This window comes from Siniperca chuatsi, linkage group LG16 (genome assembly GCF_020085105.1).
Source record: "Siniperca chuatsi isolate FFG_IHB_CAS linkage group LG16, ASM2008510v1, whole genome shotgun sequence".
In the NCBI taxonomy this organism is placed as follows: domain Eukaryota; kingdom Metazoa; phylum Chordata; class Actinopteri; order Centrarchiformes; family Sinipercidae; genus Siniperca; species Siniperca chuatsi.
The window spans coordinates 15,381,970-15,395,876 of NC_058057.1; the positions used below are offsets into that span (position 1 = coordinate 15,381,970).

At 41.7% G+C, this 13,907-nt stretch overlaps 1 protein-coding gene across 3 annotated transcripts in view; it reads right to left on the bottom strand.

Moving 5' to 3' along the window:
• The window catches only part of LOC122862730 (tyrosine-protein phosphatase non-receptor type 14-like), a 39,566-nt gene that overhangs the window by 18,502 nt on the left and 7,157 nt on the right, over nt 1-13,907 (bottom strand). The window contains exons 1-3 of one of the 3 annotated variants that reach the window (XM_044168335.1): nt 10,595-10,781; nt 9,470-9,871; nt 6,632-6,807 (exon numbers count right to left, since the gene is read on the bottom strand). In XM_044168335.1, the coding sequence (XP_044024270.1) occupies nt 6,632-6,807; nt 9,470-9,643 (350 nt within the window). In that variant the 5' untranslated portion in view covers nt 9,644-9,871; nt 10,595-10,781. Of the gene's footprint in view, nt 1-6,631; nt 6,808-9,469; nt 9,872-10,594; nt 10,782-13,907 lie in introns of those variants that run through there. The other 2 variants (XM_044168334.1, XM_044168336.1) reach the window with 2 other exon arrangements.

The window sequence follows — 13,907 nt, forward strand, 5'->3', positions numbered from 1 at the left end:
AACACGATGGTGTTTATACATATGCGAGGCCAGCGGTGGAGAGGCGGATGGTAAACCGTTAAAATAACAATGAACAAGTGAAAGCGTGACAGTCACAAAACAGCCACAAAACATCTTATAGAACAGTGGTTCCCAACCTTTTAGGCTTTTGACCCTTAAAACAAACCTTTGTCTACTTGTGAACCCTGTAAACAAGTTGCATATGTCTACAGGTTGAGACCAGTTCAACCAAAGGGTGATTATTCTTTCTCAGTTTGTTTTATTTGAATACTTTTGAGAGGCCCAAGAAGTTAGAAATCTGAAGTTAAAATGAACACATTTCTCTGTATAGCAGCACAACTAGGACTGGGTAATATGACCTAAAATCTATATGAAGATAAATTATCATGCAAGATAAAGTATCACAGTTCCTAACAAACTTTAAGTCGCTTCATGAGTTGAACTACAAGGTTTTGATTGGTAGTCTGAAAGGTTACGTCGAGTCTTGGAGAGCACTCCCTTTATCATAAATAGGGCATGTTAATGCAGTTAAAATAGTCATCTCTTAGATTTTTGTTAATGTTTAAAAATCTTGAACATATATATCATCAACGAAAGCATTTTTCCAGCTCTGGATTCTGTTATTTTGCCATTTATCTGGGCATACAAAGTACATCGTTTAGCAAAACTACATTTCTGCAAGCTGTGGGATGTCGGAGGCCTGGCTCTGCCAAATTTACTACTGGGCAGCGAATGCAAGCACTCTGGTTTACTGGCAAGAAAAGTGATCAGATATACCTTGAACTCTATAAATGAAACAAAAATTATTTTGTCCATCTATTTCCTTTTTCATATTGGCTCCCTTCTGATATGTTTGTCCTGTTTAATTACAGTATGACCACTTAAATATACAGAGCAGTTGGCTGACTGACCGGTTGAACTTCTGTTTAAATGTCATTAGTTGTTGTAGCAACTGCAAAATGAAATATGAGTAAATGGCTGTTCCTTAGGTCGTTTGGAGATTCATAATGTTGGTTAAAAAAAAGATTTTACTGTTTATTGTCCATCAGTACACATTTAAGTCCGATGTAAGTTCAATGTAAAGCCATGCAAGCCTCAAGTAATGCATGAGGCTTAAAACAACACTGACAGGTGACTGGAAAATGTTTGTGCAAGGAATTATCCTTGCCACTTATAAGTTCACATGCTGCATATTGAAGGATTCAATTACAGAAAGATATACATCCATTTAGAGAGAAACCACTCACATGAAGTTCATGTCTCAGTATTTCAACAATAAAGACTGCTGGCCTCAAAAATTTTAATATTTTGCAGACAATGATCATAAGACAGCCTGTAAAGTTACAGCTACTATTCTCTAACAGGGTTTCCTGTCTTGTTGAAAATCAATTGAGTTATTTAATAACAATGTCACGATTGTCCTGGCTAAATGAATTGCAATTCACGATATTATCCCGATAATCATCAAAACATGCTTAAAATGGCACTAAAACACACTGGAATCACTTTACCTTACATTTTGTTAAGAAACAAATATTTTTATTGCATCACAGATAGGCCACATCTTTTTAGTGAAAAACAAACAAAATCGTAAATAAGGTCATCATAAAACATAAGGTCCCTCTGCATAAAAAAAGATAAATAAATAAATAAAAAATAGCCACATTGTGTGAGTCTGTTCTTTCTTACATGATAATTCCTCTATTTTTTAAATCATGGTCTATTTTTCACTTCTCTACCATGATATCAAATGGTCAGACAACAATTTCATCAATCAGTATATATAATTTACCCCTGACTCACTGAGTCACTTGTGAGGATATTCATAATTATCCCGATAATGGAAATTCATCACAATCAACTTATCTTGAGTGTTTAGATGATCTACAGAACACAATGTCAACAGTTTTTATGGGACTATTTCTTCAGCAGGAAGTAGTTCAACTGAAAACTGTTGACAGTAAGGTCTGTGGATTATCCAGATTAATGGGAACGCTATTTCTGGAGAGACGTATTGCTGTAAGTCATTTTTCAGTGCTGTCAGTACTACAAATTAAATTCCATTTACCTTTATTGTATTGGGATGGGAGCAGAAATCTCAGAAACATATCTCAAAAACCCACTTGTTTATGTAATTTGGGTGAATCTATCACTTGGATCTTTAAAAGAGTAAATACAATCATTGAAAGAATAATGCATGAAAAATAGATACTACGTAAAAACATTCTTTATATTTGTTTCACATCTTATAGTGTAATAATGTTCTGGCCACATAGACTATTACTCGTAAGCCTAGACATACATGTGCACAAAGACGTAATTATGGCAGCACACACCTGGCACGTTATGTCAGAATGACATCACTATGCTGTAATAACAGGTGAATATACACACATAGACATGAGGTAGAGCTTTCCTTGCTAAGAGTTACTTGTGACTCCCATCATGGCAGAGTGCTCTGCTGGCACTCCAGGCAGCCACACAGGCACAAAGAGCCCTTTATATGCCCACGCATGTTCAAGCCCTGCTCAAGACATGCTGCCAGATGTCCAAATGGCTCGGACAACAAGCCTGCGAGCATATGTGCATGCATGAATGAATGTGTGTGTATGTGTGTACATATGCCTCCACCCCCTCAATCTCTGCAGTGGTATGACCCTGACCACCCCCTCAACCCTGGATGGGTTCAGACTGCTTGTGTGGGAGGCAGGAGGATTTCACTTTGAAATGTGTTGAATCAGCAAGGGGCACAACAGAGTACAGCTGTGTGTGTGTGTGTGTGTGTGTGTGTGTGCGCGCGCATGTGTGTTAGTGATAACTAGCTGAACAAAGCTAGGATTTCAAGGCTGTTGGTGCTGTTAGCCTTGGGGGCTGCTGGGGCCAGCTGGCCTCGCTCCGGTCAACAGCTCTCTGTTTAGGTTCCTCACTTTCTCTCTCTGGGCCACTTTGCCCCTCCTTCATATCAGCAAGACAAAAGGAACAGAAGGCTTCAACCACACATACAACTTCTGCAAATTTAGTGTGTAGTAAAATGAGTAAAACGCCAAAGATTTTCAGAAAGAAAACAGAAAGGGGTGGTACAAGATATCTAGTTACTAGTCTAAGTGAGTAATATATAGGAGGTAGTATGGGATTAGTACAAGAAGCAGTTCAGGGATCACAGTTCAACCGACTGTGGACGATGCACCCACACACACCTAAACACCCACGCAAAGAGCAGTCATTCTATCTCTACACAAATAAAACGAGATAGTCTCCCACACCAAAACACCCAAAACAGTTTGGTTATGACGAGTAATGTGAGTACGGCATTACTCTGATTTATATATTTACATGGGCGGCCTAAAGGACCATTCTGGCTAAAAATGCACAAAATCAAGGGTCATCCTCCAGCGTTCAACTTCAAACCTAATCTTTTGCCACTGTGATTTATCCTCGTGGCCATGTTGGTGTGAATACTGTTACACTGTAGAGCATGTACAAAGATGTTTTTGCAGAAAGAAAAAAAAACACACTTGGTAAGGATGCCACTGCAAGCACAGAAAGTTTGTTTGTATTTTAGAGAATCTAATTACAGCGAAAATATCTTTCACATGCATTGTCGGGCAATTGGATTGAGATGTGTATTGCAAAACATGGTAAAAACTCTAATTAACTTGTTTTAAGTTTTTAGAATTACATTGTTTGACTATATATGGAGAACGCCACTTAGTGTATCTTACAGCAATAACTGTGAGCATGATGGCATTAACATAACTGAGAACAGTGTTTACTTGGGCTCCAACTTTCTTGCATTACTGCCTTAACTGCTTGATAATTGGATTACTGGTGTGCATATGTAGCCAGTACCCACACACACACACACAAAGCCCCCTGCTCTGGGTAATTTTCACAGCTGCACGGAGGGAGGAAGAGAGGGAAGGAGAAACAGATGAATGGATGGATGGGAAGAGACGGAGTTCTAGCATCAGGTTACACATCAGTCAAACACTGAACTTCAAAGACCTGACCACATTATAAAACTCACATTACTTTGTCAGTAAATCTCATTTACTCAGAGGAGACAGTCAACACTCTGTATTTCTGGTTTCTGGCAACATGTTACAATGAATTTGTTTATACAACCTTGTAATCCGTTTTTTCTGACAATCTAATTCCTGTTAAAATGAACAGAAAAAGCATTTTAAAACCAGTGACCTACATCTCTGTTGGTAACAAATTTAACTACATATATTTTAAGGTCACAAAGTAGGATGTAACATTTTTATTTTAAAAGTAACTTTCCTCCAAAAGTGTTTTGTGACACAGTAAATCAAAGCACCAATGTCCCAAAAACCAAATCTACTCACTCCTACTCTGTTTTTACACACAAGCACAAACATACTTTTCTATGTGGACACATAAATATGTATAAGTTCCAGCAAAAACACACACGGGTAGCGAGCTAAAACCACATAAATAACAAGGTACAAGTCTTGCTGCCAAACTTTTACTTTCTCTGTCCCCACATGTCTTCCTCTTTGCCTCTGTCATTCTTTCTCCGAATCCTGCCCTTCCCCCCTTCATCAGACCAGGTATGTAGAAAAAACAAAGATCTGCTTCTCTGAATCTCACCCAAATCAACAAAGTCAATAAATGATCTACATTTTAAAAAGAGGGCTGCCAGTTGTAACTGTTATCTTTACCACACTGATTGATGGAAAGTACAGACAGTATAAGAGAAGAACATGCTTTTAAAGATTTGGTAAACCCTTGATTAGGCCCGGATACTAAAAAAAAAAAAAGTGTTTTGAACTTCATCAAAAAAGTTGTGAAGATTGTTTTTAACTTCATGTGAAGAAAAAAGGGACGGGGCTTTTAGAAAAGCTTGCCTCGGGGAGCATGTATGTTCTTACAATGTGGTGTATTGTGACTAACTCTTCTGACAGGGCTGCAGCTGGCTTCTGAGAGGATTCTTGAGGGAGTGTGCGAGGTGTGTAAGGTGAGAGTGCGTGAGTGTGTGCGTATGGGTGTATGTTTTGTAAACCAGACATCCCCCACCCCCTCTACCCCCAGCACTTCTGCTGGGAGGAATGTGTGGTCTGCCTCCTACGCTGGACGGCTGTGCCAACATTCCTGACTAACAGAAAAGGAGGAAGATGGAGAGAAAAAAGGAGGACGAAGAGACCAATAGAAAGAGATTAAACATGTGGGACTAGAGTGATGTGGAGATCTGCTCTTGATAAAAAGGAGTAGGGGTGACACTATGTACAGGGATTGTCAGAGAAAGAGAAGGGGCTTGAGAAAAAGAGGTGACCATTGTTCCCTAAATTGCCCCTAAGGCCCCATCATAACCCCTCAACCCCCACACACACACACACACACACACACACACACACACACAAAAACCCTGCAGGGGTTTCCAGGAATACCATCCCTTTACCAGAGCAGATCCTGGCTTCTGTATAACGAACCTGCAGACACACACACACACTCTAGTCACGCTCTATCACACACAGTGAGTGTGTATCAGGCCGGTCACTGATTCACAATGATTTCATTATTTTCAATGTCTAGTCCTGCTTCTCAAAAATACTGAAGCAATTCAACAGCGTAAATTGGTTCACACACACACACGCACACACCTTAAAACTAACTCTAGTGTTAAAACGTCAAGCTGTGACCTGCAATCGACCTTTCCCACATCCAGCGAAGCAGAAGCCGCAAATTCACCAGCTCGGTGCGAGGCAGACCTGCAGAGTGTGTGTCTGTGTATGTGAGTGTGAGAAGGAATCTGAGATGTCAGACTGTCCACTACACACGACCCCTGGATGCCCTTTTCACAGCTAGCTAACGTGCTCATTCACACTCTCTCACACACACATTATACACAAAAACACACACACACTGTGGTATTAGGAGAAAATGGCTGCTGTTGATGATGCAAAATAATATAGCTCTGATTGGTCGCCTGTTTCTCTAAGCAGCAGAAACAGCCATCAGTGGGCATATTGTCGAACAAATCAGAGATGTGGGCAGGGATTCAGACATACACACATACATTTTAAGTTGTGTTTTTAACCCCACTATACCTCTTTGCTCAATGATAATATGCACATGATATTTGACTGTGTTTATGGAGCCAAAGGAAAATTTAAACACTTAATGCCAATTCTGTTCTATATCTAATAAAAAACACAGGAAATATGAAAAAAAGACATGAAAGGCAGTGCAATTAACAAACTCTTCCTTTTCCACCATGGCTACTTGGAACAAGTAAGGGTGCATTTACACTATTCCACAAGTTTCATTACGCTCATTAAAGTAAATTATAAGTATCTGCAAGGCAGAAAGCCGCTACATTTGGAGACTCACTGTAGCTGGCTTCAGTGTCGACAGACTCATTTTCTTACGTTAGGAGTTAATAGAGGAGCACATATGACACTGACTGTTTTTGATGTACAGTAAGTCACATGGAAGAAGAGGCAAAGTTTTGCTGACAGATTACAACAAAGAAAATTAGGAGGAGGAAAATTAGGTTGAAAAGGTTGTCGCTGTGGTAAGTGAATATGAAGTAACAGCATGAAGCACACCGGGTATGTGAGTGTCTGACAGTTGGACATACTGTAAGTGGTGTTTGGAGACTCTTTACCTGGTGGCTTCTTGCTCCAGCCGGGAAACACTGGGCACGTAGAACATGACTCCGAAGAAGAGTAGTGGCTCATTGCCAAACTTGTCCAGCTGCTTCTTGAGGGGTTTCTCCAGTTCCACCCAGCGATGGGCCGGGGCCTGGGTCTTTCCTTGGAACCACAGCCCGAAGTAATGGGTCTGAAGCCAGGGGAAAGACGGAGGGAGGGTCAGTGTGACGCAAAAGGTCAAGGGATGGAGATGAAGGAAAAGGAAACAATAAAAAAAGGAAAGGAAAGAAGAGAGTGGAGGTGGGATGAGGTGGAAGCAAAGAAAAGATGAGTTATGTAAGCTGGATGGAGAGAGATAAAGAGGTGGAAGAAATGACTTGGAGTGACCGGAGGGAGACGGAGGAAATGGCGGTAAATGGAAGAGACAAAGTATTGGGATGGGAAATAGGGGTTTGTAGGGATGGAGAGAACTGGGTTGAGGAGGGAAATGGGAAATTAGTTGAGAAATACATTGGGGACAACTGAGCAGAGCAAAGAGGAGATTAATAAACAGCTGAAGTACAACAGGCACATACTTCTCCTTCAAATCTGATCAAACCTTTGACGTCAGCAGCGTAACTCTATTAAACATAAATATTAGACCAGACCCATTGCCAGCAAGATTACCCTGGGAGAAAAGAAATAGGCAATCATCCTATCTCACTAAATCAAAATGAAAACGAACTCTCTTGCCCATTATTTTATCTGGCGATTCATATGTTATTTGAAAATGAAACACAATTCAGCTGTACAAACAGCAAAAACAACATTCAGAAATAACGAGACAGGCCTTTTCAAGTGATATGATCAAACCATCAAACTTCTCAGCAACAGTTCAGCAAACAGTTCATCTAAAACACACTGTATTGATTACAACACTGGCCCAAACAAGAGTGAATGGTTAAGCAGATGAGCCCAAAAGTTCTGTAACCAGTTTAGACTGTAAGAATCAGCAATTACCTCAACTTTGACTAAGAATATTGATTTGCTTTGGGATGATTTCTTGACATTTGATGTTTCTGACATTCTAGATGCACGCTATGAATCCTATAGATGGCTGTTTATATGGATCTGGGGCAGGTTTCAACATGAGATCATTTCCTGTCGCATTTCACTAACCAAAACAAACACCATACTTGCAACCCATGCATGAGTCTGCATGAGCCCTCCTTTTAAGACTCGCAAATTTACTTGCAATTTGGGAGAGACAGTCATTTGCGAAACAGGACACTGCTACCATCTGCGATCTGTGTGTAAGCAGTCGTCTTTTGTAAGTTTGTCTCCTAAATAGATCTGTGATATGTGTGTGTTTGTGTCATTGATATCACAAAGAGGTAAGCAAACCTGTTTCGTCCGTGTGGTTTGACTCTACTGTAATGAAAGTCGTAAAGGTGCAAGCTGCAGCTGCAAGGGCACACACACACATACACACACACACACACACACACAAAAACCTCTTCCTCACATGCAAACAGACACACACTCAAGGCCTCAGGTACAGCAATAAAGATGAAAACAACAAATTCAGATGGACACACACATACACACTTTGTCCTGAGATAGCGTGCACGCATGCGGGCAGACAGCCGCTGAAGCTGAGGCGTCACACCACCTTATTTATAACATCACTGACACCTGGCAAATACCACAACACTATGTGAGTACGCACAAGTACACCGCCCCTCTCTCTCACTTTGTCAGCAGCTCCAGCGGCCGCAGACACACAGTTGAACACACATAGTCATCAAACTCAATCAGTCGTTAACCAAACAGACACATTCTTTCTCTGATCTGTGAACAAACTGCCCTGACGCACTCAAAATAACTCCACAATACAAATAATACACCCCATCCATACATCTAGTTTGTAATGAGTCCACCTGTGCGAGTACAGAGCATGGTGGTGGTTAAATCTTGATGAAGAAAATGCAAAGAAAATTGGGGAACAGAAGAAAAGGGAGGAGAGAAAACACACAGAGAAAGCATGGGCAGGAGGGGTGACGTGGGACAGGGGGATGAGCAGTATCTCTTTCTTCTGCGGTGAAAGGAGGACAGAGGTAGCCACGCTTCGTTAGAGACAGACAAGGACCCTGCAGGAGAGAGACAGCAGAGGGCAGGCAGACACTCACAGGGTGTGGGGAGAGACGCGTGGCGATAACACACGCAAAACACACACACACACACACACACACACACACACACACACAATCTGCACTGCAGTGCATTCATAAAGTGTGAGAGTCAATATTTTACTTGTTTTTTTCTGTGTATGCTTGATATGGGTGATTACCAAGCATTGGGTGACATGACAATATATACTGTGAGATGATATGAATTTGTCTATTGTCAGAGATTTTGCCATACAGTTTATACCGTGGTAGCGCTCACCTAAATATATCTGGATTAGGGCATGGTGGACAATGTTGTACATCAAAAAGCATGATTTTTTTTAACAATGTGATGAAGTATTTCGATTTGTCCGTTTTTTTTAATCCATTATCAATTCCTCAATTGATTTACTATAGCACAATATATCAATATCGTGAGATAAATGTACATATGCAGTGATTTTTTTCCATATTGACCACCGCTGACAATCCCTGATATATAAAATCGATATTCGTATGTCCTCAAAATGACAAAAATTCAATGTGTCCATCAGAATTTGTTTCCTGGTACGGTGAAAAAAAATCAACATGTTGTACAGATTGCTTTTACTTAGATCGAGGACAAACATCTAAAAAATGTCCTAAATGCTAAATATCATAACACGAGCATGTACTAGGGTCACATAATAAAAGACTTCTCCTCACCTCCCGTAGTTCCAGCCTTTGGGCCACTGCCTCCAGACATTCCTGTCCCGTACTCTCTACTGACAGAGTGCATTCAATCACAGTGCTGTCCAGCAGGCGAATCCGTGTCACAAAGTAGTTCTTACTCAGGACGTTGTAGCGCCGTGTGCGCCGCAGCTTCAGCCGGAAGGGCATGGCTGACTGGAGGTCACAGCTGAGTCGAAGGTCAAAGGTTACTTGGGAGCAAGCAAGCGAAGAGAGGGATGGGTGGGCTCTATGACCTGGCCGCTGCCCTCCTCACTCTCGCACGACGCCGGCCACACCACCGGGTGGAAAGATGCACCCTGGCAAGGCGCTGGCCCATTCCCAAAGATGTCCGGAGAGGAGGAGGACGACGATGAGGAGGAGGAGGATGAACGGGTGCTGTAGGGAGAGATGAAAAAGAGGAGGATTAGTCAATAACAAAAAACTTTTGGAAAATATTTAGATAGTTTTGTGGATTCTTTTCAAACTTTTCCTCTCACATTTGAGCACATAGGAATGCAAACTACATGGTGCTCTAATCAGTAAACATTCTTCCTATCAAATCCTCCCACGCCATATTTCCTCGTATTATCATCCGGCCTAACTGTACCTCCCGTAAACAAGCAGAAACAAAAAACTGACGAGGCTAGCAGAATCACCAGCGATAACAGCAGCTGCGGTGGTAGTGCTACGATGTTAGCAGAGGCAGGAATCGCACAGTAGCAGACAGCTTTATCCTATAGTTATGGCAGCTGTGCTCTCTCCGGCCCCATGAGGCCCAGCGTCGGGCAAAGCTGGGAGACAGAGGCAGAGATGTAAGGCTATGGATGAATGGACATCAAACAGCCGAGCGCAGACATCCATCTGAACCCAGCAGCTGGCTTTGAGGAACTAATGGAGCTTCTAAGTCTCATATCTGCCTGTGTGGGAGGCCTTTCCTTTCCTTTTTATCTCCTCTCTGCCCAACAGCAGCACAGTGCCAGACATTGTAGCGTACACTGTAGTAGTGTGTAAGATCACACACATGCAGCGGTGGCACATGTGCTTCCACAGGACACACTTTTTGTCAGCTACTGCCACAAAACAGAAAAAGGGAATTCATGTTGTCAATAAGAAACTCACAAAACTGTTAATTACTGCATCAACTGCCACTTTGTAGCCTTGTTAGACAGGAACTAGACTACAAAACCAAAAAAAAAACAGCTCCACACCTCCTAAGCATGGAAAGAACAACCTCTCCTCCATACAAAAACACTGGCAAAGGTTACTGCCAAAACTGACAACCCATTACAAAAACATCAGGAAAGGGCATGAAAATAGAGACAAAACAGGAAAATGCATTAAAATTTAAAAAATGGATGTAAGTAGGAGGAAAAAGCACACAAACAGACGAATGAAAAGACCAAAATACGGCACAACAGTGCTCCAGTGAGTAGAAGAGAGGAAAAGGGGGGGAGGAGAAGGAGGAGGAGTAGAGTTGGGGAAGGAGGAGTAAAGATGGAGTGGATGTGTTGCTTCTTGTCCTGGGCTCTGGCAATGTTCTGTTGATAGTCAGCTTGGACCCAGGCCCAGATTCCTCTCTACCCTGACTGGAAAAACAGAGCACACCTGACACAAGTATGCACCACAAGGAAGGAAAGTGTGTGTCTGTGTGTGCATGTGAGTGTGTGTGACAAGGCTGAGTGAGCGGGAGAGAAAGACACAGGGGAAGGAGTCTTGAATGAAAGTAGACAAGAAGCTACAAACTGCTGACTTACAGCCGTGTTGTTTGGTACGAATTGAATCGCACTTGCTTCACACTAGTCTTTTGTAACAGCCGTGCCCCTTTGGGAGCCGTAACACATTCCTTACTCCTGAATCCATCCAAAACAGCTCACTGTAATGTGGCATCATCTTATTCATGTGTTTTTTTTTATTGGGCGTTCAAGCTAACACACACACACACACGCACATATACCGAGCAAGAAAGCCACTGCAAGTGAATAACTGGGCTACAATGGGTGAGTAAATCAGCTTTTGCTTTGGGATATGTGGCCACCGTGACCCCAGCCGTCACCTGACCTGAACCACAGCCCCTCTGAACCCCCCCCCGCTCGGGCTTAGGGGAAGTGACATCACAGGTTGACGGTAAAACCTCCCCAGAATGCCTCAAGAAATGTTCCCAATCACACAGGCCCGCGAGATCACTGTCAACAAGTATACAGACACAGATAAACACACAAAGACACAAATAAAGACATACTTTCACTGTGTTGCGTACAAACATAGACATGCATGAACAGGGAACACCACAAACACACACAGGATCACACACCCACCAGGTTCTTCAGAGGTTAGCCAAAGGACCAGACAGCAGTTAGCGCAACTCTAAACTAGTAATCAGTGGCATGGTTGGAGTGTGTGGTTGAGTAAAGCCAGACAGACAGACAGACAATAGCTTGGGACTGAACCCACTCCTCAACACAAAAAAACGCTGCTTCAACGCCCCTACAGCGCTGCAGCAACATTCTCTCCCGACCATCGTGTTTATTTCCAGTGTGCAAAAACAGCATATACGTTTATGAATTTGCACATTGTAATTTTGTGGCATGGAGAAAACGAGAGGGAAAACTGAGGGAAGAGGGTTGTTTTTCTTTTTCAGGGTGGCATGCTTCGGCTAAATATATATGAAACCATTCCCATCTTTTGTTGTGTTTTTTCTTTATCCCCCTAGACTGGTGTGGTAAGGCGCAAAAAAGGTAGAAATAAAAAAATATTTTTTTCTGTGTGTGCATTGTGATCATGTGAAATTAAAAAAGATAAGTCTGACTTCACAAACCTGCATACTTTTAACTGAACACTACATTAATAAAGTTGTGTGTGTGCTCCCATATGCAGTTAGACAGGTAAACAGTGCCGTGTGCTCTGTCAGCCTGTTGCCAGATTCATTTTTTGGACAATTTATGTGCTTGTGCATCACAAAATGTCAGCGTGACAAATTTAAACAGAGATGGCTGATGGATTATTCCCTGCATGTTGTAATTTGTGTAGTTGGTGACCTAAAAATGTCCATCATCAGAGAAACGGAGTAGTTTCTAGCTTCCTGACTGACCATTCGCTAAACACCTCCCCCAAACAGTGACTGTCCAATCATAGCTTAGCAACTATAACAGCAGGACAGGCCTATCAAGCTTTGGATTTCTGGACATGCCAAAACGATGTGCATGACTTGGTAGTAAGACTAATATAGCATTTAAAGAGTTTGAGTAGTGGTCTTCTTTTAGTTCTTTTAGCCTTTCGAAAGCAAAATACAAGAGCAAAAGTGTAAGGAATGGATTAAACTGTGTATTTATCGGCTCCAGCATAACCTGCAATCATTAGCTTGTCCAGTTAACTGGCTTACTACCAACAGCAGTAACCCAGCGTTACTTCCCAGAGTTAACAAAATTAGTTTGTTAGGTTACAGGATACCTTATAAAAAGCCCTGTTACAACTAAGCACATCCACTGTGTAGTATTCTAAGCTAAGCAGCCTTATCATACTTATAATACTAGGACTATCAAGCGCTACACTGCAATATATGAACAATGCTGTTTCTTTATTCCCAGGTCTTGTGAATGGATCATCAGCTGGTGAGGATGCTGACTTTTTGCCTGGGACATTTAGCTTTAGCCTCAGTCTTTTAGCATCAGTTCATGTGATCAAGACCCTTTTACAGGATTCTTGTTTTAATACGAGTCAGCTGGAAAAAGTCAGAATTTCAAAATTAAAAAGTCAGACAGAGATGATGTTTTCAACCAACTTATGAAGCTAACATTAGCTTAATTAGCTAGCTAACCACAGTTGATAGAATCCACCAGCAACAGTTGTCATTTCAGCCAGTAAAATTGTGTGTCACCGGCTAGAAATGAGAAGCCTGCTTTTGTTTACCTGTCTGAAATAAAGGGCCCGCTGTTTTAAAAAAATTACGAAGAATTTCGAGTGGTAACTCTTCCCCAGTTATCATCGCAAACTGCGTAATGTGCCGTGCAGGAGCGGAAAGCTTGACAGGTGTTGCAACATTAACTATGAGGGCAGGGTTTTGTGAACAGTCAGTAGGATATAACATCTTTTAATAAAAAACAATGTTGACACAGGTTTCCCCCTCAGGGTGTGATGTTTTGCTGCCAGTCCCCTCTCTACCCACTCAGGTGTGGATTCAACACACACAGGGGCCACCTGAGAATTATAACCAAACCAAAACAAGCTGTGACGAACACCACAGCCAGCCTGGCAGCATTACACAACAAAACCACAACCAGCCTGTCTTGAATTTAGTTACTCATCTCCAGGCGAAACACCACAGAAAATCATAATGAACACCTAAAATGTTTTAATTTTACTTTAATAATTACTTTTACATTATTAACACAAAGACGAGTTGTAAAAATAACTATTCCCAAGCATCTGCACAGTA